Source organism: Neodiprion fabricii, chromosome 2 (genome assembly GCF_021155785.1).
Source record: "Neodiprion fabricii isolate iyNeoFabr1 chromosome 2, iyNeoFabr1.1, whole genome shotgun sequence".
Taxonomy (NCBI): Eukaryota; Metazoa; Arthropoda; class Insecta; order Hymenoptera; family Diprionidae; genus Neodiprion; species Neodiprion fabricii.
Genome location: NC_060240.1, coordinates 30,822,478 through 30,846,924, shown reverse-complemented (window position 1 = coordinate 30,846,924; position 24,447 = coordinate 30,822,478). Strand labels below are relative to the sequence as shown.

The 24,447-nt window shown below is 43.6% G+C and overlaps 2 protein-coding genes across 7 annotated transcripts in view; one reads left to right on the top strand and one right to left on the bottom strand.

The window, feature by feature from the left end:
- Positions 1-2,320: 2,320 nt before the first annotated feature.
- LOC124176603 (tensin-1) overlaps positions 2,321-24,447 on the top strand; it is a 99,800-nt gene continuing 77,673 nt past the window's right edge. For 2 of the 4 annotated variants that reach the window (XM_046558112.1, XM_046558111.1), the window contains exon 1: positions 2,321-4,188. In XM_046558112.1, the coding sequence (XP_046414068.1) occupies positions 4,096-4,188 (93 nt within the window). In that variant the 5' untranslated portion in view covers positions 2,321-4,095. The remainder of the gene's footprint in view (positions 4,189-24,447) is intronic. The other 2 variants (XM_046558113.1, XM_046558121.1) reach the window with 2 other exon arrangements.
- Positions 20,016-22,731, bottom strand: LOC124176605 (putative sodium-dependent multivitamin transporter). 3 transcript variants are annotated; one of them, XM_046558122.1, is made up of 7 exons: positions 22,363-22,731; positions 22,151-22,276; positions 21,829-22,050; positions 21,405-21,748; positions 21,200-21,319; positions 20,454-21,122; positions 20,016-20,349 (listed from the first exon to the last, which is right to left on the bottom strand). In XM_046558122.1, exons 1-7 carry the CDS (start codon positions 22,363-22,365, stop codon positions 20,070-20,072), a joined length of 1,764 nt encoding a protein of 587 aa, XP_046414078.1. In that variant the 5' UTR covers positions 22,366-22,731; the 3' UTR covers positions 20,016-20,069. The 3 variants fall into 3 exon arrangements, with proteins under 3 accessions (XP_046414078.1, XP_046414079.1, XP_046414080.1); XM_046558123.1 differs by having other exon boundaries at positions 22,151-22,271; XM_046558124.1 differs by lacking the exon at positions 22,363-22,731 and having other exon boundaries at positions 21,829-22,073; positions 22,151-22,267.

Here is a 24,447-nt window from a genome sequence, read left to right as displayed (position 1 = left end):
GAAATTTTTGCACCTGGACTTCCGGCGGAGCTCCGAACATCTGCCGACTTCCTTCGACGCGGGGGATTTTACGCTCCTCGTATCGAAGCTCGTGTGGGTGTTCCGTACATGGGTATGTGTGAAAAATAATTGACGTGGCGTAGAAACGAAACTTACTCGCTGCGGTATAACAGATGAAGTAGAAGAAATCGGTGCGTGAATTTTTACAACGAAAATATAAAGTTCACGGGTGGAGAGTTGCGCGTGAAATGCATCATTTTGTCCAATGATTTCTGTAATAATTTACATTTCAGACTTCGTGACTGCATTTTTCGTCGAGGAAAAATGGGACGAGTCACGTGCTCGTGAATCGAATGAATAATTTCGATTTTTCTGTTGATTTCTACCAATCGTATGATTTCCATTGATATCCAATGCTACTCCTCGTTTTCGAGTAATTTTCTGATCGGATAGAATCATAATGAATCTCCTAAAATCCTGAGAAATCAGTGGGAATCTCTTGACAAACTGAAAATCAGCGAAAGGATATAATACGATGGAAGTCAACGGAATGATAGCGAATTAAAACCGTCCAGTATTATTACCACAAGACTTTCAGTGATTTCCTTGATTTCGAACGCTTGCCGCGTGACTTCTTCGGCGCCATCATCTGATTTCAATCAATTCTTACCGATTTCCAATTTCGACGCGTATCTCGTCCGATTTCTCCTTATTCCAAAGAACATTTCAATTCCACAGACTAGGATTTTAATTTCAAACCGTTAACTTTACAACTTCATCCAGTGAAAAGACGAATATTTGATCGATTATATCGTAAAATATTTAACTGACGTCGAAGACATTCACACGCACGCAGGTAATCGTCGCACATTGAGATAGCAGACAGTTATCCTCACGGGATAACATTAACAGAATGAAATTTTTTCTCTCAGTGCACAATGTCAGCGACTATTATTACGTTCGCTACTGTCAGCGACGTTGGCTATTCAACATATTAGAATCGCGGAGCGAAGAACCCGCGGTGCAATGAACAGCGGTTAGTCAGTCATTCAGCCAGTCGGTTTATCCACGGTTGAAGATTTGAAAAAGAATTGAGACTAAAAAATGAGTAACTAGTGCACAGCGGAACGGCGGTGGCGCCGAGACTTGAGATGTGTGACGGTGCAAGGAGAGAGACGACGGAGTTGCTACCGCCTCGTTTTTCTCCTCCCTGCGTGCATATACTTTTGTTCCCTCATCTCTCTCCGTCTCGATCGTCTCCCCCGCATCTCTGCCTCATTCTCGCATTTCTTTGTACTCCGGACTGCCTCCGCACGTCTTCGCATTTACGCTATATTTTATCTCTCTTTTTCCACCTTCGTTCGGCCCTTGTCGCACGGTCAAACAATCGCTCGAATATAACGCGTCTGGGTTATCAATTCCCGGACGTTAAAATTTGGACGATATCGCTAAACGACAAAGTATTCCGCGATAGTGGGTTCCGCGTTCGATAAACTTCCTCGTTGCGATTCTGCGTCTACGTAGCGAATTCTAATTCAGCATCACTTTTCCCCTTCGTCCGAGGAAGCAGGAACTATCGTAGCGAAATTTTATCAACCGAAGTTTCGAGAGGAAAGAGTTGCGTTTGGAGTATTCGTTTCCTTCTTTCGTCACAGTTCTCAGACGAGGTGACCTTCTCAGTTTATTTATCGTTAGAAGACACTTCGCTAATTGTCTCAGCTTCTAAGATTGTCCCATTTACCTTAGCCTCTCCTCTTTACTGCGACAATCGGTGTGTCAATAGGGTAGATACATATGTACCGTGCAAACTGCCAAGGAAAACTGAGCCTGCAGCGAGCTTGACCCAATTTCAAATTCTCCCCGATTTTTCATCTCTATACGAGCTTTTTCGAGACAACCCATTAGCTGTAAACTGTTTCGTCAAAACTCTTCCATTCCCAATACACGCAAAGTTTTACCCCTAAGAAAACGAAATTTAAAATCAAACGCAAAGCGGACGTCGTATCTGGCTATAAGAGAGATGCTATCGCGATTACTCGTATCGAGTATCGAGATCAGATCGTGCAGGGTTCATGGAGAGGGGGGGAGCTTCGCCTCCGCAGCTGAGCACGCGGCGCTCTTAATTAGTAGTAAAAGTGGAAAATAAAGGGTTCGGAGAGAAAGAGGGGCGTCCCAGCCCTTCGGGAAAATTCTGAACGCCTTGCGGTCCCTTGCCGTGTGGCATGTGCTGCCCGGCAGATCGTTCTTCGGCTGGCTAGGCTTCGGTTCGAGGAGCTTGTTCTCCGTTCTGTCAGTCGTTGGCTAGCCGCGCACCAAGCCGGTCGCAAAGAGCTTTGCGTTCGTCATGATCCATCCAGCTTATTTGCTTGAAGAAAAGTTTTAGTTACTAATCATTTTTACATGAGCTACGAGTCGCTTAGCCTATATCATTAGACGCGTTAATTGCACCGCATTTTATCGGCTGACGTGTAGATTGTAAAATTAATATTTTAAAATTGTATCGTAATCCTCGCTTTGTTATCTACGTGGACAATTTTATACCGCACACATTCGGCATATCGGAATTAATTCACAGCCGTAACGTTATTCCTATTAGTGACGTTTTATATGCATCGAAAAATATTCAAACATATTAAGACGAGGAAGAAAAAACGAAAGAAAGAAATAGATGAACCGGCTGTAGCAGTGATTCCTTGTGTGCTTACCATTAAATGTTGATGCTTAAACACGTTTTCCTAACGAGGACGGAGGTCCCGACGATTAATTGTGTAAAACTATACTCGCCCAAATGAGTCGATTAATTACTTTCTAATAAGGATCGTTAGTACTTCGATCGTCCCTGTACTATTATTAGCGTGTATACATATAATAAAAATATCGTTTCTTATTTCTAAATTACCAAAAATTAAGTTACTAAATTTACTAATTTCAACTCCGTATTGACATTAGGTAAAAATCCAGTCAGTTAAACGTCTTCCTCCGATATACGTTATGATAAAAGCTGACGATGTATAGGAAAGTTGCATTTTAATTAAAATAGTTACCGTATCGGGAGCAAAGTCACGTCGTGAATCGTGATAATGAATTATCAGCTGCAAGTGGAGTCGTAAATAATGGTAGGAAAAAGTGAACCAACGAAACGGTTTCGTTTTAATTAACTCAAAGACTCGGACTGTTCACGAGTGTATAACACAAGCTTAGCACGAGTGAAAAACTCCATCGATCAGCTTGTATCAAAGAAAAAATTTCCACCCGAGTGCACCACGGTGAGGAAGAAATTAGTCCGCGCGTTTCATCCACCTTCACCCTTTAATCCTTTTCGTTTATACTCTGAATACATCGCCTTGACGATAAGACTGACCCAGTCATATTACCGAGCCTCCATTGCCGCTGTAAACAGCTATTAAAATTGCTGATAGACGGTGCAGCACCGATTACAGAAGCAAATTGATCGAAACTTCCGGGGCGTCGTATAAACCAATCGAAGTAATCGACTGGACTAGAAGATTAGGTCGAATATCGTACATCGTGCAGAAGTGACAATAAAGGAAAAGACGAATATCGGAAGTTGGTGAAAATCGAGAGGAAAATCGGAATAACAATACGGGAAAGGGAAAAATTTGTACGGCAAAACGGAGGGGAAGAAGGGAGAAACGTTTGAAAGGGATTTCTTCGGAGGAGTGATATTTTAGAGAGGGATAGAATAAAGGGGAGAAAATCCTTCCAGGAATCGTCCGAGGGTGGTACGGCGGTCGTGTAGTGTTAAGGGTCTGCGGCACGACAGAATTTCGAAAAAAGAAGGACTGGGAAAAAAGGAGGGAAGAACATTAAAAGGAAACAGAAGACCGAACATCAACCCTACAAAGGGATTTCCGCGCGCAACAAGTCATCATGGTTATCCACTTGGGCGGTTTTTATCGAGCCAAAACACTACCCTAGGGGTTCCAAAGGGTGCGATAAAAGTCCGACAAACTATCCATGCGCCGCGGTCACGTTTCTTCGTCGGGGAAAATACACAAGGACGAGGAATCGAGGTAAAAAAAGGAGCCAAGCAGCAATTGAAACAAGAAGAAGAACACCGTAAACACACTCGACATGCCGTGGATAAAGTGCCTCGGTGGACGAGGCAGTAAAACAAGGCGTGGAAAGCCTCTGACCGTCAGTCAGCCCATTCATCTTATTGTAAAGGTAAAAACTTTCACGCAAATTTCAGTTGCTTCTGCCCTCTTTTAACATTTTGATTTATTTTTCCGTCCGGTCAAACTCTTCTTCACTCTCCTCTGTCCGTCGTAAGGTATGAATATATTTCTACGCTGTGAACGTAACGTTACCCGTTGATGATGAAATCGTATCAGGAGATAAAAAAGGGAAAAAAATTTATATACATGTATATATAAGCGCCCGCGCTGAGAGATTTTGTGGTATGTGTTGTATATAACACAGAAAAGAGTCTCGCTAGGAATCTCACGCGGTCCTTTCTTTCACCGTCGTTTTACGTATGGTAAAAAAGATAAGGAATCTCCGATCGACCGTAATTTTTATCACAGACCTCTAGGAGCAACAACAGAATTGCAACAACAGCGACAACGTCAAGAAATACGTAGCAGTGAACCCCGATAACTTTAAAAAAAAAAAATAATATTTAATTTCTCCGAACGAAGGTGTAATTATTTGTCTCTTCTCTCGTTCTAATTCAATATTGAAATTGTTGGTTTGATATCCTGGAGGATGAGATGAAATTAAAGCCGCTAACTTATTATTTGTGTCTGTGTTAACTCAGCGGGTGACCGCAGCTGGCATAAATACATCCATACGTACATTTGATACGCGCTCATGTCCGATGACATTATATCTGCTTGGCGTGTAATGACATAAATTTTACCACACCGTGCGCGTCCCTCTCTCATCTCCCTATTTACAATTGAATATACACGAAATTATTTGGTTACAAACCACTTGATTCTAGTTGACTTGCTTATTAATCGTCGTAACAAGGTCTGGCTCTCCGGAGAACCAAGCACATATATATCGTCGCATTATATTTATACGCCCATGCGGCGCACCACAGCGTTCTGGCCCAGTAGGGCCTTAGGACCCCCAGCTCATACACGAACTCTGTTATTACAACCGAATGAATACACACGCGCGCATTCGTTACGTGCTCTGCATGGGCCGCGTTCAAAGGTGTGTTGGTGTAAATCCGAACGATTCTCTCCATGCGAGCTTTACCTTTACATACCCATATTAATATGCAATACCAGGAAACAACGGTTGACTCGCGCTTAACGTACCCGCTCCTCACATCGGAGTTCATCGTAATCAATACCGCATTCCGTAACGCTTCCAGCTTTATTAGATTACAATCTTTATTTGGAACGATAACACACGCTTACGGTGCGAGTAATAGGTTTTTAATTTTGTTCGGAGTGTGTATTATGTAAATCGGGAGAAGGTCACGTGAAAGATTCGACGATAAAGACGATGAACAACAGTTGATTTATACCACTGTATAGTCCAGATTTTGTTACAAACATTTTTCTTTGCTTTTGCCAGCGCGGAATCATTTTTTTTTGCAAATATCAAACCGTCGTTTAGAACTTTTTTTTCTCGCTTTGTCTTATCATCGGAGTTTACCTTCAGTTCTTGCCGGCTGAAAGGGAACGGAGTTGTTTGAATTCAGAAATTTTTGGAAAACCCTTAAGCGAGGGTCACTCGCAGTCACGTTCCCACGAGTCGCGTTCCTCCGTTCACGGTTTTCAACCTAGCTCAGCTCTCTTAGGAAATGACCACGACAAACATTGTCGGAATTTAGAAAGAAGCTTGCCTCTTGTTAGGACATGGATTTCTTGCTCGTTCGATCGTCGCTTCCTCAGTCCGGCGAATGAGGTGGAGAATAAAAATGGAGGATAATATTCAACGAAATATTAATCGTAGATAATTTCAATCGAACATTGCTTTAACCACAGTGATAATTTCGGCGCTATAAATTATGTCGAAAATGAGTATTGAGCCTTGTACCTGCGGGTATCACTTTACGAATAATAATACGTATAATATACAGCTCCAGAAAATAATCGAGGACATAACAACAAAGATAAAAGCGTCTTTGACTTATTCAGAGAGGTTACACTACACAGCGCCTTGAGTCGATTAGTTTTTATATGTTCACTGCATAAACAAATGCAGCAAGTATAAATACACTATGTGTATTACGTAAGCTGCACTTCGATATCTCTCGCCTATCGTTAATTATGGACTTGCAGTTGACGCGTGTTGTACAAAGATCGTAACTCTCACCGCGTGGGAGTTAGTCCGGGGGGAAAAAAAAGAAGGAATAAAAGAAAACAAGGCTAGGAAAAGAAAATGGGACTGAAGCGATGAAAAAAAGGGGGGGGGGGGGAGGGGGGGGGGGGAGAAACGACGTTGAAAACGATGCGAGGCTCGTATCGATGGCCTGCGAAGTGCAGGAGGCGAACGAATAGTAGACGACTTACCTATGAATATGCACCTCAAAAAACTATGAGCTGCAAGCCAAGTTGCAGGCCTGACAATAGCTCGACTCGCGACGTAGAGAACGGGGTTTTCTTAATTTTTTTTCGTTTTCCTGTTTCTTTTTTCGCCATCAATTATTTTCTAGAAGCGCGTACCGAAGGGGAGAAATAAGTTGGAAGAAGAAATTTCGGAATAAATTCTGGAAAACTGTTTAACGCGAGTCGGTGCGTATAACGAATTTACGGATGCCGAGCCAATTTAGGGTATGAGATATAATTAGGAGGAGGAATTTTTTCCATCGTACGGGAATCCAGAAGCTAGACGTTATTTTCAACTCGCTTCTATCTCGTTATCCGTTTTCAGACTGGAGGTAATATTGAAGATTGCAGAGAATTCGACTGTGTGATAGGTAGGCTTGCATGCTACACGCATCGAGAACGTGGCCAATTTATTTGTGATTACTCTTTCCGGGGTTCTTGGATATTTTTAAACTATAGTTTATGCACACAAGCCATGCTCCGATGATGCAGGATAAACAGTCCATTACACAGACAACACGCCCTCAACGTAAACTCGGAGTTAAATTCCAACTTCTGGAATGCGGTTTAAGAATAGGTACGGTATAAGCCAACTTCTATGTGAATATGTTGTGTGCCCAAGTCCCATAAATAGCCAAGAGCAATACCTAAACTTATGATCTATGCACTTTCACGAAAATTAAAGATGTCCAAATCAAGGTTCGTACGCTTTTTGGAACCCGAAATGCGCTGACTTTTCCAGGTGTTCCAGCCTGAAAATAAAATTTTTTTCAGTAACCTTTCAAGAAATATGCCGCTGATTAACGACAATGTTTTTGCTTATTAATACTAATACGTTCAATATTACCTAGTAATTAATTTACTGTCCGACTACTAATTTACAAACAACAGCCAGCTATTTTCAGTAAGAAAAAAAAAGGAAGGAGGTTTGATATCAAGTGATGTACGTATAAGAACGAGTTTATTTCTTCAAGAAACTTAAAATTCCAGTCTTATTTTCGAAATTTCCTGACGTTTCCCTGAATTTTTCCTGCTGTAAGAAATTCCCTGAATTTTCCCGGTTTTCCAGGATTTCCCTGTGCGTACGAACCCTGCAAATAATGGTCCAGAGATAGATGCGTTGATTATAACTTGAGTAGGAAAAAAAATTCCACTGCACTAGCAGAATTTACATAAATCGTTTTTTTCCGCGTTTCAATGTGAGTAACAACGCTTTCGGCACATTTCAAACCAACGGTTCATTTTATCTGCTTTATATTACCGCAGTAACGATATGATAACGAAGCGTCTAATTGCGAAAAGAAACCACACCTATCCGGAATGATATAATGGTGTGATTAAAGGACCCCGCAGGAACCCTTATCGAAACTGGCTTTCAGTGAAACTCTTTGAAACCACCTGATTCCAGTAGCCTATTGCCACTATGCCCCAAAAACTCAGGTTTTCAAGACATACATCGTTGAAGTGTACTCTTTTGTGCCTGATAACCAGCATGTAAAAGACAACATTCAGCCCTTCTTTATGTCATCGGCGAGTCTGTGAAGGCGGGTGCGTGTCTCTGCCAGGTTGTCTGTCACTATGTGCGAGAGTGAGGGAGTGAATCTGTGTGTGTATGTGTGCGTGTGTGCGTGCATTCGTCAGTGCGCGCTCGGATGTTAATACGTACAACAGAGCCAGCATGTATGATACAACATTGAGAACTTCTCTACGTAGTATGTATACCTCTATGGTTAGAGGCAAATCCAGGATTTGTCTTACATGCACATTCATAGGTTTCAAAAAGCATAGCCTTGCTGTCTGCATTAGCGTGTCCCAATGTGCACCGCGAGGAGGTTGCAAGAACGGACTTTTACATGCTGGTTATCAGGCACAAAATAGTACACTTTAACGATGTATATCTTGAAGACCTGAGTTTTTGGGGCATAGTGCCTTCAGGCACTTTTGATCTACTGGCAATAGGCTACTGGAATCAGGTGGTTTCAAAGAGTTTCACTGAAAGCCAGTTTCCATAAGAGTTCCTGCGGGTTCCTTTGGTAAAAACACTGTTCGTGAAGTCGCTTTGTAATGTTATTCACAGTTATTCACCGTTCTTTTACATCGACTTCCGGTCAAGATCGGATAAAAGAAAGTTACCGCGTCTCTTTGTTTGCCGATCCCCCCTCGCAGAGCCTTTTACGGTACCGTTCATGTTGTTTCGACTAACAGAAGCTGTATAAAACAGGAGGAACCGGCCCAGTTTTACATTCGATGAAAATTGACCCGAATTTCAATTAAATGTTTGGAACGTCTTTGAAATATTGGAAGAATTTAACGAGACCTATGAAACGATGAATAAATGAGAAACTGAACGCTGAAGGTTGAATCATTTCAAGTGAAGCTATGTGAGAGTGCTCGATTCTTTGGCCATAGTTTCGCAGTAGTTACAATTGTGTTGATCGTATGAAAGTTGTGTTTCAAGTATCATTTGAGGAAAGAATTTAAATAATATAAAATGAATAGTAACCGCGCAATCGGTTCGAATGTATAAAGACCGAGAATGGAAGACGATACGTGCGAGTAAACTGAGAAAAGAGGTAATTTACTCGGATTTTCGAAGTCTTGCTATATCTGATCAATCCAAATAAACTTCAACGGTGTATCACCTTGACCAGGAATACCATTCCGTTCTTGTTTCTCTATTTTTCTTAGAGAAAGGGAGGATAAAAAGTGAGGGCAAGAGTGAAGTAAATAGAGAAATGGATGCGAGGTGAAGAAGGAGAAAAAAAAATGAAATGAGAAAATAAAATAAATGGTGACCGGGTAAGAGGAGATAGTCAAGGATGCTGCGCTGGAGTATAGCCATAAGGTATATTGTAAGGTACGCAAGCACAGGCATGCGGTTATAGACTGTAGACTATGGATAGGAAACACGTGGGCGATCATTGAAAAGATTTCAAGCAGACCTACCAATCCTACAACCTGTTTGCTACGGACTGCACCGGTGAATGTGCTTAATTACGATATGAGTAGGTGGGCCATCGGTGTCTTATTTTTTCACTCGGAGATCCCCGATACTTATGAATTATGGCAGGAGGTGCTCTCCTGACGAGATGGTTTCATCCTCGCGTTCCCATTGCTCACTCATCCCTCGGGAATCATTTGTCTCAATCTCGATCGTGAGAATTCACATTCTCTCCACCCCTTTGACGAAGGAACGTCTTGCTTCCTGGATCAGAAATGGAAGGCAATTACCTGCTTCGCTCATAGAAATTGGCAGGTCAGTTTTTAAAATTCAGCGATTAATTTACGGATTGAACGCAAAATTCTGTTCATAATGTGTATTGTAGCATCGCCATCCGGCAAGGCGACACGGTGTGAAAGATTGAGAGACATTTAATTGAGTGGCTCTTAAATCGGAGAAGGACTAGTGGACTTAGCGGAGGTTTTTGTGTGGGATTGAAAATGGTGTTTCGTCCAAATCCGTTTGAATGGATTCTTATCTTACGTCACGATCTCAGTATGTTATATACATATACGTATACGTATAGCATTGCAGGCACGTTTTAATCAGAGAACTTTGAGAGCTCGTAAATTAAACAAGGGATTAGAAAAGGGGGTTGTTTCGGTTGACTGGCGCGTTAATTGTTATCGAAAAGAATGAACCAGCTGCGGGCTGTCACTAGGTAATTTAAATTCCGTTGTCTTCGGTCGGCGTGTCTGCTGCGGAAGACCGAGATCAGATCAAACTCGATAAGCCGCACGAATCTCAACGGCCTGCACGGTGTCCACTTCTTACGGCATTGAACATACACGCGCATCTACGTGCGTGAAAAATCCATTCCGCTTGCTTAACACGATACGTATACGCGATATTTTTTTGCGGATCGAATCGATCTACAAGTGATTCGATGGTGCGCACGAACGATTTGAAAATTGCGGTATTTGCGACTTGTTTTCACAGTTGTCGCTAACGAGCTGCGATCGAGTTGAATTCATATCTGCGAATAATAAATCCTCGTTGATGCCTATTTCGATGCAGATGCGTACGTGTACATATGACACAGACGACGGTACATTAAATTAACGGTCGTGGTTAATGGCGAGGAGAACACCCACGCGGCATCGGCATATGCTCGCCTTGAATTATGCTTATTCTCTGTTGGACCGATCTTTACTTATATTCATTTTGTTGCGACAACTCGAGACAATCGAGTACTTGCAGGTCTGCAGATATTGGCCTTTCCAATTTCTATTTTCAGAAAACATATCGCAGTTATAATTGGACGATGATAAACTTTCCTCTCTCGGATCTAATATTCCGCGAAGCCGGTGATAAAGCGAACGTTCATCCTGATGCAGATGCCGCGATTGTCTGGACTCCGAATTCCACAACGACCGTAGCATGCGGGCGTACAAGCTGCGTGCACTGTACTTGAGTACGGTGCATTCTAACGTACCGATGCAGAGTGAAATATGCGCATAAGCAGAGGAATACCGGCCGGAGAGAGAACCCTGACATCTGGTTTTTGGCCCATATTCTGGCCACCGGGTTTCTCGTCGTTCCATTTAGCTGTTATCTGACTTGAAACTCGGGTTGGGGTACGTAGCGAGGCACTCGAACCGACGTCGAACCTGTTCAAAAACCCCGAGGGTGTTACTTCAGGGAAATTAATATAATTTCACGTTTACATACCGAAGTGAAAATCGTTGGATTTATTGTTATTCGAAAACACGACCAGCCCGTAATCTGCCTGAGAAAAAGTGGATCGTCATTTGTCTGTGGAAGAAGATTCTTGTTCCCGTTTACGTGCGGCTCAAACCTCGGCCGAGGTTGAAGCGTGATAATCGAGACGTCCCCCCCTGGCAATTCTTGTCCCTATTTTACGACCCTCGGCTCGAATCGACGCGACGGCTAATATCCGCCCCGGGTTCGTTATCCCCCTCTTCCCCCTCCCCGGCTGCAGCTCCTGCAGGAGCAGCGTCCCCTCGCTGTTCGTCTTCTTCCTCTTTGCTTTCCCATCACCGCTGTTCGTCACCCCCGTTTTGTCACCGCACATGAGCGCTATGCGTTCAAGCTAATGAGAGAATAATCGGATGCGACTGATCGGCGCAATGCGCAATCACAGTTTTGGACGGGCGCCTCGAGCCACCCGCGGATGCAAGAAAAATAATCACGTTCAACGGTGACGAGGAAACGCGCGACTCGAGGGGATAAATTGAGGCGAGGAAGGGTGGAAGTCCCAGGAGATGACGGGATGTTTTTCGACGGAAATCGGTCCGCGCGGTCGCGTCGAGGCTGCGCGATACGTTTAAAATTCATGCAGACAGTTAACCGATCTCGGACGAACAACAGACCCGGCCGAAGAGATAACGCCGGAGTTCGTGTTAATCAATTTTAAAATAGAACGTAATATTGCTACGAAAGATTCGAGGAACCGTTCCAAGTCTGAGCCGCGGCCCTCGACCCAATCCTAATCAAGAGCTGAAAGTCGAGAGTCGAGAGCCTAGAGTTGTGACGAGTGCTGTACGAGGTGTACCGAGTTAAATACGCGCGTAATTGGGTACGAATAAAAATCCATATCAAATGTCGCACCGGCTTTTACGAAAGTGTTGAATTCTTTCCAAATCTTTCCAAATCTTTCCAAATCTTTCCGGCCTCCCGCGGCTGCTGCGAAGTATAATAACGGATAAAACGTCCGAGTGTTATATCTTACGCTTCTCCTTATTTCCTTCTCCATTTCAATTCTCATTCTCAGACATGATCACCGCCCGCTCAGACGGATTTAGGTAATCTTGGAATCATCGGCCTCGCCAGACCCGCATAATACTAGTCATTTGTTAATCCCCATAAATAATCCTCAATCGCGAGCGATATACATTCCGGACCCTCATGTGAATTCTTTTATATTATTCCCGGTTAAGCTTACGTCAAGAATTATATTAACTACAGGTTTGCGTTTATAATCGGAAGGGGAAACGGAGCCAGTTTTTTAATTTCAAAAATGTCAACCGCGTCCGTGTCATTGCTATTATTATTATTATTATTTCAAGTTCAGGATTATACTTTGTTCGTTTCAAGGGCGGCTACTTTTGAACCACTTTTGAAGAAATGACATTCGAGATCCTTCCGAGTAGGTCCAGCAGAAAGAAAAAATTACTACCTAGACTCGCATCTTTTGTTCGCCACATGTTGGGATAAACTTTCACGATCAAAGGTCAAAATTTTTCCGCAATAAGCTGGCTCGTGATTTTTCGGTCAAGTATCTGTACGCATCGATACAGCAATTCATCCTGATTGATGTGCAGGAACGAGTGTTTTTATTTCGACCCGAGTTATTTCGTTTCCTGCCCTGTTACCAATCGACAGCACGAAGAGTGATGAGAAGAGAAACAACCTCCGCTAAAGAAAGTGGCAACGGAAGCCGAAGTTTCGACTCAGACACCCGAAAATGAAAGATGACGCCAGCCATTTCTTGCCCCAGCAGTGGCGAGGGTTAGAGCTCGCACCCCCTTGAGAATGCCGCGTGTTGAATCGAGTCTTTCACATTTGACGAATTAAGATTTTCACGCGCCTTTGACAGGGACCGGTTAAATAAGAGGCCTGTATACCTTCGTCCCCCGACGTGTACATAAATTAGGGAATTGTATCGGCTCGAAAAGGTTCTCATGAGTCTACGAGTTTCTTTTAAAGGGCCAAGAAACGTGCGTCGACAAAGCGATGCAACATTAGCGAGCACCCGAGATTCGAAGCGCTAAGTGTGTGTAATATTATGCAGATAGGCAAACGTGCGGTGCGGGATCCTATTTATCCTGTCTGAGAAACGATTTTCTTCTTCTCCATTTATATTTTTCTTCTTTTTCTTCTTCTTCTCCTCCTTTTCCCCATCCCGCTTCGAGGCGGGAACTACGAGGTCTTGGCGCTAAACGCACCTTGCGCGATCCGACCTGCTCTAATCTAGGCTCTTTTCGAGGACTGCCTCACGGTGCACATAATTTAAGTGTAGGGCAGGCACGTCGAAGGCGTTCCGAACGGCCCGGGCCATACTGAATTAATGCTCTTGGCTGCAGCTTCGTACCTGCATGCTCTGCACCGCGATTGACACGCCGGCTGAGTGCAAGGGACAATAAACCGATTCGTATCATGACGCCCAGCGTTACTAGGAATAGAACACCCGTTTGATTGTCCCTTTATATACGACAGATATGTCTAGGACTTCTCAGATCCACCGAGCCACTAACCGTTCCACTCTGGTAAACCGGCCGCGGCCTCGTCGATGAACGGAAAAGAAGAGATAAAAGAAAAGGAGAAAAAAAAAAACAGGAACAAAAATTGTCCGGATCAAGCCGAGCGTTCGGGCGCGAAATGTTGGAAGAGTTTAATATATTCCGAGCGTGGCTACTACTTGTGGTTGTTACTTTCAAAGTTCTCCGGAGGGTAATAAGTTCGGGATTTTCTTGTAATAATAATTCTTTCGCTATGGGGCTTGCTTCTCTTCTTCGAACTTTGGACCCCACGTGGTTTTAATACGAGAACCTTGTCAACCGAACAATGCGCTTCGTTTAGAACTGCCCGGGGTTTTGAAAGAAGAGGGAAACACCGGCGTGATGAAGAGGATTATTTTGGCGAGCTCGTTTTCGGGGAAACGGTCGAGCTTAAAAGAGTTTTTGACCTGCGGGCGAATTTCCGGCAGTCGATTAGACGACGGTGGCGAAGCTTGGAATCGCCCCTTTAACTCGCTATCTCGTCAAGGTCTTCTGCGTTGCTTCAGAGAAGAACGCGCATCGGGAGCGCAAGGTGATATCGTTTTTGGAACCGAAGCTACGCGGGCCATTAGATTTATCTGGAGTCCGTACGATGTCGGGATGTTTTACGAGGCGGAAATATCTCAGGCCGTGTTCACTGGTCGGGGTGGTTTATAGTGCCTACGGAACCGGTTCCACTGCAGTTGGACCCGAGACACGACAACGTAACGCAACATCGATCAGCTAACCGTAAGTGTGGGGCCAGCTTAAAGTCGGAAAGCCCTGCTCCTCGTGCGGCCCACCCACAACTGCGTTTTACATAATCGGTCACTCTCCGCTCGATTTGGGTCTGAAAAGAGCGCGTACATCCCATGGCCAAAAAATGGCCGGTTCTCCGGGAGTAACCTTTTTTTTTCGAAGTCTTCGGGGTAGGTGAATACCAGCTTCTCGTTTTTCTGCCACTCCTGTATCTCCCCAGTTCTTGCGATTCACCTTTTCACCGAAGAAACAAAATCGGCACGTTTCTCTGCCTCGGTGTTTACGGAACGGAGGGAATCGGCCGCGCTCAAGTTTGTCCAGACTAATTTGTGACGGGATATTTCCGACTAGCCTGCCGGACACTTGAGATATTCTCACGGTATATGACGTCGACTTTACGGCCTTTTGCTTCGGCTCGAGCAAGGTGAGAATCCCCAAACTTAATATCTTTCTTAACCCCACACCCTTGCTTCGCCTCTTAACGATATCTCAAGTTACTCCGATGTACCTGCAAGGTGTCCGACGCCTCGCGCGGGACCAACTCTTCGGTATAACGTTTCGGTTTACAACAGGACATGATTTTTGGTTTTCGTTTTATTCGTGTTTTCTTGTTCCTTCCATGTCTGTTCTCACCCCCTTTTAAATCCTCTTTTGTTTCTCGCGGTAAATCTCACGCAAAATCGATTGGATCTGCAGTGTGGAAAGTAAGTTTTTTTTAAATTACACGATTCGTTGGTTGAAAACCATTTTTCACCAAACGTTCGATGAATATTATCCTACTTTTCCAGTACATTTACTCGCCTGAAACTTAAAAAAAAAAACATCCGATAGGGGAGCTTTGATTTGTTCGGAATGAACTATGGACGTTATAGCGGCGTCACATAATCGACTAATCACCCCGACTAATCAATGGGCCTAAAAGGGCTTCTTGGCGTTCGTCCTTTTCTCTCGCCGTATTTCCATCTTTCTCTCATTTCTTGCTAGTACTCGCAGTCCATATTATATAGAGGCGCGCCCCCGCTGGCGCCGCTTTGAAGAAAGCCGTCCTGCGTTACGCTGTCCTTTTCTTTCGCTATTGCTCTCTCTTTCTCTCCTGCTATGCCGCTCAGAGGTCGGCAGCCATGCGGAAGTCAAATTTTCTGATCGTACGGTGATAAATCTTCCCCTTAATTTGCAACTATACAACCTGCACCGTTCGATCCTCGCCGTTCCTCCTCGATTGCAATTGAGTCGCTTATCCATGCAGAATATATTATGCGTGTGCGATGGTTTCACGATCGGCAGCGAAGAGTTTAACGAATATTGAAAATTCGATCACGAAGTAATGATCTTGTTTTTATTTACAAATCGTGGAGGATTTTTTAAACTCGGTATTTTGTGCAGCCTGCGTCAGTCGATGATTGCGTAATTATGTGACGACGGAAGAAATTACCTAGCGTTATTTCTACGGCGCTATAATAAATCCTGTCGATATTTTTCGGGCGTGTAAATATTAAAACCTTTCTCGAAAATAATAATTAACTTTGTACGTGCGTACAAGGGAAAGCTGTGATGGCAACAAGGGGAGAAAAAGTTGTAAACTCAAATGAAGGAACAAGTTAAGAGTAATTTCTTTGCAGAGAATGTCTCTTTGTTACGTATTTATCTGTTACATTGACTCTTCAATGGCGATGATATTCCAACGGCTGAAAGTATCACTAAATACAGAAGGAGAGAAAACAGATGATGCATCTACGTATATGTATAAGTTTATTTAAATCGAATAATTTTCTATTACATTATGAGATAACCGAATAGAGCATATAAAATAATGCGAGATTAAAAAAAACTGTGCACTCGATCAAAAAGCCAATATTAATGTATTCAATTAATAACAGAAATGAGTCGACCGTGATTATTCTGATTGCGAGGGGGCCTTAAATTATACTCTTCACGGACTGACCGAGATAAAAGGACTCCTGGGGCGCGAAGGCGTCCCAAAGCACTTCGTGGGCGGTGATGACGAAGTCCGGCTTGTTTTGACCCGAGTCACTCACTCGGCGATCAAACCCAGTCGAGTCACGGAAATGGTTCTCGATCAATTGAGATGTGAAAATGACTCAGAATCGAATATCTTAATATTATTAATCCGGGGTACGGATCGTATCGAGTTGATAATCTCTCGAAGAAATGTTTATACAGCTGTACGACCATTATCTCTCGTTTGAACACGTTTAAGCGACATCTTTGTGAAAAAAGATGTTTCCGATTCATTCGCAATGATTTTTTTAATAATTTTTTCAACGTGGCATGAAATTATATCAGGAATGGTCAGTTTAACTGTCATCAAAGTCGTAGTTAATTTGAAAAAATTTTTGTAGCGAAAAATATTCGTTTTATTCCGCTTTTATACGCGTAACCAGAGCGGTGTCAGAGGGATGAAACTACACGGTAAGAAATTTTAAAGTCAAATTGTACCACCAGGTATTCAGTGAGTTTTCCCCGCCTCCCTGCTCCAGTACACTCGAATCCGCTCTTTGGCGTTTCTATACGTCGGTGACAAACGATCGCAGGTGAACGAGATGTTCCAGGATTGAGACGTACTCGGAGCATGATGGAACGAGTGTGGAGGAACGAGAAATCAGAGAGAGTGGCAGATCCATCGAGTGAGAAAAACCATTACTGAAAATACGTCGAGACCGATATGGGAATAAATAATTAAAACTGTTCCAAGTAGCACACAATGTTTGCTTAGGTCCTTTGAAATAACAGAACCCACGTAACGATCCAACCGCTAATGCTATATCGATGCGGGAAACAGCTGCTGCTCTTAAATCGATTCACCAGTTGAACATCTGTCGCCATTTTGCAACGATTTTCTCCCCCAAGAGTTGCGTGTTGCTCTATGCGTACATGCGTATTCGTATTGTACACATTGTTGACCATCGGATAGATTCGTTACCAGATACGGCGGTCTCGTTGTCGCGGGATTAGCTGAAAGCATATTGGGCAACTCAATTCCGGAAAGCCACATGTCGAGGCACCCGGTTTGACGGGACTGTAGAGAGCACTAAAGGTGAAAATTGAATGGGATGATTCTGTGCTTCTGAAAGCTGTCGTATATTTAATTGAGAACCGTGAATACGGTGGGCGGACGAAATAAAAGCTGTTTGGAAATAGGAAACCTTATACTCGGAACGTGAAGAGGCCGGCTGGACTGGCAGTATGTGGTCGGTGGTCAACGCCTCATTCATGAGCGAGGCGTCTTCCTGCTTGGGAAGCCCTTCTGGCAGAGCATCGCGATTTAACCCATTCCCTGATCGGAGCCAAGATTTCTGCTTACGTTTGCTCCTCGACTGCCGTAACTGGAATTTTTATTTTCAGACTATGCAGCATCCCTCGGAGTTTAGCATATTATGTCCAATCGTTTCCTGCGTTCACCACTTCACCCGAAGGCTGATCAAAGCAGAAAGCAGAGTACCTGAACATCTCTTATCGAGAATGACCTGCTCAATTTTTGTTTTCACCTCGACGCAGTTCTCACAATAAACTTCTATCATTTTGTTTGAAAAGCCACGAGCTTTCGCGACTCTCCTGTCTTCACCCAGAGGATCTGGTTTAATCCATCAGCTTACGGTGTTGAAGTCACAAATATTTATGCTCGCTTGTCATTCGGGCGGGAATATCATCCCCCTACAGCGGGAACACCCCACGGGAGAAAAAACACATGGGAATGCCCCTCCGTTGCGGCAGGTTATTTTTTTAAAGGCGCAAAACTAACAGCAACTTGATCCTTTTCAGGAGAGTGTTAATCATTTTACCAGGCACTGCACAAGCTTTGCTCTGCGAGCATGCAAGACCAGCCACGGTGGAAGGAGGCCTGTTCAAACATCGTACCGACCCGATATTAAGCTAAGAATACATCAAGCCTCGGCACACCCAAGCCCTTCATTCTCATGGGGAATACGAAGTACAATGTCTCGACAAATGTTCCTAATCGTGGAAAGACGGGCTTTTACCACACCGTTCGGAAATCGATGGGGCGATTAACCACAAAGAAAGGCAGAGCGATGTTTAAACACATTCCTTTTCTTACCTTGACAGTTTTCTGAATGATTATTGCTGGCTGTTGATACGGTGCATCTGACAAGACGCATTCACAGATCGAATAAATTATGGGAGAGAATGAATTATGGGAAAATAAAACAGGATGTAATCTCGTAAAGGTTGGGCGTTGATTCTTTGTGATATTTATACAGTGAACGTCAAGCGATTTACAATGTATGTTTTTTGTAAATTGCCGATCATCTTTCTTTAAAGATCCAAGACGAGGACGAAGTGTGTCAGTGAATATTAATGCAACACGGCGCCACTTCGTGTCAATTTATTACGATCTGAGAGTCGAGAATCAAGTGCTGTCGTTTTTCCCCTGGTTTCCTTCCACTCGCCACTGTCGCATCTGCGGGCTACCAAAGGTGTCAAGAGGTCTGGCTGAGGCTTCAGACAAGCCTCTTTCCTCACCAGACGTAACAGGTTCCTCGCCACACGATCGCGACGAGACAGGTCCGTATAGATACGTCCAAGTCAAGTATCGGAGTGGTCTGTGGCGGTCGAAGGTAGAGTTTCATTGATTTTACAATTTCCATGACTCAACCGTCGCGTTGTATCAGGTACCCCAATTTCAAACTAACAAATTCTTTTCGGAAAGTTGTGACAACCGTAGACTTTTATGGACTAATCGAAGCGAAGAAGTAAATGAGACGGGAGTTCAACGAGCGAAACATAGACGCTTGACTTGTGGTTACGGAGGCAGCCGTGGTTGGTGTTTCGTTACAGCCACTGCACTGGTAGCGACGATTGCAAGTCCAGTTGCGAATGGTCTCGCATGACCAAAGACTGTTCAGACCAGGATAGCCAGACTCGCCACGGTCCATGACGAATCTTTTCTACTATGAAGACTGTCGGAAGATCTCCAAAGTGCTGAGTAATGGTACCACTGCCGTCCTGCAATTGAACAATTATTATACACCTTCGACAAACCGTGCGATGTTTCTTTCGGTATGAGCGTCAAAATCTACCGATCATCCAGGCTCTGTAGATTCTCGATGAAAAACTCTTTCGACAAAACTTGCAGTACTACGCGCCTAGAAAACAAAAATTTCCGTCATGGAAACAGTTTGTCAAACTCCGCGTAGTAAAAGCATTATTAGGCGTTTTTGTTTAAAAATTATTGCAAAGTCATTAACGTTCGGCCAACGATACTCAATAACAAGACCCGATATTTATAGAATCCTGCATTTTTAGAGCAGTAAAAATTAATCGGAAGTTTGATAGAGTCTGTAGCCGATTGTGTTATCTATGATACTAATTCATCTAATTGCGTTAACAGCCGATGCCACTTCTGAAGATTAAAAGCCAGACAGTGAGATCTAAAGATGAATTACGGCAGGAGAATCGAGGATTTTCTTTGACAAACTCCTGGATTGTTTATGTCTTCCCGTATAAGATCGATTGAAAATAGCAAAGTCAGTTTCTTCAGATATTTATCAATCATATTTACAATTTTTACATTCGTGTTGATTAGCTAACGTGAGCTAGCTCATTATCAGATTTTTGCGTCTGCAGCGTGAATATTTGACTGTTTGTTGTTTTGGTCACGTCGACGCGCCTTCGCCTTATTCTCTTGGCCACCAGGGGCGTGAAGAGGTCCGGATTCAGCTCGGGCAAATGTTTCTTCCTGACTAGATGTACCAAACTGCTCACCGCTAGGCCCACAACGACAGAGACTACGAGTCCCAGTGGTGCGTACCACATGTACGAAATCCGGTAGAGATAAAAGGAAGACGAATCCCCGACGGCTCTGTAAACAATGGATGACCAAGGTTGTTACCAGTTCGATTCTTACAGAAATTAATTTTGATTCAACGAACGGACTATCAGAATAATAAAGAAGCGAAGACTCACACTTGTCTCACGGTCGACAAACTCACTGTCGTCACATTCGCGCTGCAGCCACTGGTGGACATTGCCAATGCGACTTTGGCAGGTCTGGGCTGGCCGAATGCGGTCCAGCACATCAAAGCAAGGCTGATTACAGTCCCGACAACAGACCCTATTTCTTCCGCAGACTCGAAGAACATTCCAAGCGTGAAAATGCCCAGCAACGGGCCACCGATTGCCCCAGTAATGCTGAGCGATGCCTGGATCAAGCTACCCATATTTTTGGCAATATAAGCCACCGCGAGACACAGAAGACCGATGACAACTGCGAATATCTTCCCCACCAGGGTTCCGTGTTTCTCCGGGAACTGGGATCCCAGCTTTACGTACGTCGGCTTGACGTAGTCCTCCAGGGCAACCGCGGCCAGGGAGTTCAACATCGCAGATACGGTACTGAGACCAGCGCTGAATATTCCGGCAATGAAGAGACCAGCCAGACCGGGAATGTGGCCCATCGTCTTCATCACGAAGTAGGGCATCAGCATGTCACTCGCGGAAATCTGCCCCGCGGTCAGAGGGTCGCAGTCGGCAAAGTAGGCGTACATCGCGAGGCCCGAGAAGGAGGTTAGCACTCCCAAGAGGGTAAGGAACGGCCAGTTACCCCACATGGCCATTTTTGCCGCGCTCAGAGTCCTGGAATAAAATCGATTTTGAACGTCTCGTCGACAGGTTTGAATTACGCGATCGGCGGTAAGAATTAGCTCTCTTACTTGACGGTCAACAGCCGTTGAACTTGAACCTGGTTTACTCCGTACAGAGTCAAGAAAGTGCAGAAGCCTCCGATGGTCAAGCTCCACCAAGTGTGTCGCATCGTTGGATCCGGGGAAATGCTGTAATTTTTGTTTTGAAGTTCGCGATTATCATCAGTGATTTGCAACGTGCGATAGAAACTCTAATATCAAAGTCTGAACTCACTTGTCGATCTCTATACGCTCACCGTCGAGAGCCTTCTGCCAGATCCCAGCGATACCACCTTCCACGTTTATCGCGCCGAATATGATGATCATTATTACTGCGACGAACATCAAAATACCCTGAAACACGTCGGTGATCAGAACCGCCTTGATGCCTCCGACCGTCGAGTAGAAGGTACAGATGATACCGATGAGGAGGACGCTGATGTCACCCGGAAGTCCAGTCGTTGCCTCCAACGCCAAAGCCGGGGCATAGAGAACGACGCCGGTGTAGAGGAGCAGCTGCAGAGAGTTTGCAATGCTGGCAAGGAGTCTTGCACCGACGCCGAACCTCATTTCCAGGTACTGCAACGTAGAGTATAATGCAATTCAATCTGATGGACGCGCGAGGGGCGAGGAATACGTCCCAAAAGCGAAATCCTCACCTCGTAGGCGCTCATTGTTTGCAGCTTGAAGAATACCGGAAGGTAAAGATAGAGGGACGCCGGGGTGCCCAGGGTGTATCCTACGTAAAGTGCAATGATCTGTGTGCCGTACATGTAGTTCTCAGAACTGATTCCCAGCAACGTGATTGCTGACATAAAGGACACCATCAGTGCCAGAGAGAGTGGAGCGATGCTCATCGATCGATTCGCCGAGAAATATTCCTTTCAAAAAATCGTGAGGGTTGCTCAAGAGAAACGATTACACGCATCGGCACGGTGAAAGTTCGCTACAAGCAATAATGATAACAACGAAAATACCAACCTCCGTAGTTTTTTGACGTCCGCCTGTAAACCTGTAGTAAATTCCGATGCTCGCGCTGATCGCCAGCATGACGCCAATGACCACGTAGTCGGCCCATCCCAGGGTGGCAATGTCCTCGGCACTGGACTTGAAAAGGGTGAAATCTCGTCAAGTTTGCTGGGTGATGTGAAACGAAAATACCCAAGTCGGTGCGGAGCGGAATAGGTACTCACCATTTTTGTGAAATTGAATTTTCAGCACGTCAACTGTCTTCCAGCATCGTGCACTTGCCTATCTGTTGCTAGCGATGAACCGCTATCAGAATGATACTGATGTGACTGCTGTATTAGTTGCTGCTTCGAATATTTTTATTCCCTCTTTTATCTCAAGTCAAGTAGAGCTCAGAAACCACGTGGGATTAGAGGGTATCGAGTAATACTATATTACGAATCAGGTCACTCGTCGGAATATATATTACACGTATAGAGAGATTTACTCAATTCGTAGCACAACTTGTGCATCCGCAAATGATCCACGGGCGACTGTCTTGACGCCTCTCTGTGTTTCTATAGATGTTGAAACAAATGGATCGAATCCCCACTTTAGCTTACGTATGTTTGGTTTCACCTTGAGCTGGTAAGATTATTGTCGTCACACGAAAAGTAACGGCGGCCTACCGATGGCTTTATTACAGTAAACGAACGACTGGGAATTCGAATTTAGTATTTATGTTGATGATAACATGCAAAGAGAACTTTACGGTTTTGTAATACTAAGATATCCGTGAACCGACCAGTTAAAGTCATCGTTGTAGATCATTATTACCCCGTCTGAGATGGTAGGAACGCGGCTGGAGGGGGGGAATACTTATTCGTAAGAAAATGAGCTCGACAAGATGTCCAACCAGTTTTTAATTTGGCACGTGCGAAGTCTGGTGAAATAGTTTCCTTGGTTCCATGAGGGTTTGCCTCCAATTTATCAAGGCCAGAAAGTTTCTATCTTGGCGTTACTTTTATTTAAACATAACATTCCACCATTCGACTCACAAATTTCTAGCATTTGTATCTACATTGTTTAAAATCGCATCAGACTTTTCGGTTCTTAAATCCCAAATAATCGAATCCGTAAATTGTTACTAATAATTATGTATTGAATTCTCAGACATTGGTATGTATTATATAATTCATTACACCCTTCTATACAGGCTGGTCCTGCAATGTTATTCGCTGCAGGATAACCGAGAAAGACGTTCTTGCTATTCAAAATTTTAACATGTAATATTCTTTTTTAAGAACTACGATTTGGAATGAAAATGTATATTCTCGTTAGTTTTTATATCCTCACTGACCGTGTCTGCACAACTTAATATAATTATTACATTTGTTGTTATCGATGTCTCGCAGGAAAATATATACGAGTTTATCAAAATAACTGATACATCGACCTAGTTATGAAAGTTGACGAGTCTTGAATGTTGTAAGCGATTTGCCATACAGCATTTTTCAAAAGTAATGCGTTCAAAAAGTATGCGATTCCACTTACGAATATTATCAGTGAGACAAACTCATAACAAAATATTTTTTAGACGTCAGTGAGGATATATTTTCTGTATTACAAACTTCTTAGATTCTGTATCTCGTTGATCCTGCTCAATACTAAAATACGAAAAATATTATGTAGCTAACCAGGTTGAACAATTCTATGCAACATCGAAACTCACTCAATGTCAAATTCTTTCCAACTCACTGAGTAATTAGTTCGTCGAGTTTCCTTCGTCGCCAGACGCAGCAGGTCAGCAGCCTGTGCCAGAGCACACGTGATAACATATAAGGGGGGGCTAACCCCAAACAAGCCTTTCAAACACGTGTAAGAAATCTGGTGGGGATAAAAATAAATTGTTATTTCGAAAAATGACCCTCGTGAGATGAAAAAAAAAAAAAAGAAACGCCCAGTAATGTGATGAAATTTAATTCAATCGGCTATCTAATAATTTATTGTAAATATTCTTTCAGTTTAGGTTCGGAGAAAACAGTTTACTCTGTCGGAATGTCTGCGTTATTAATCAGTGATTAGATCATAAGCTGATAGCTTGTGCGGGGTGGGGAAGGTACGGCTTAGTAACTATCACTATGCATTTACGGCTTTAGGCTATTGTATTATTAATACTTAACATTGTCGGTGCAACTAGCTATTTGTAATGTGCTATTGAGATAATTGACATGATTGACTAATTCTGAAGCTTAGAAGACTTAACGAGCTTAAGTCGACAGTGTCATTAAGATTAGAATATGACGATAACGAGAGAAGACAAAAAATGA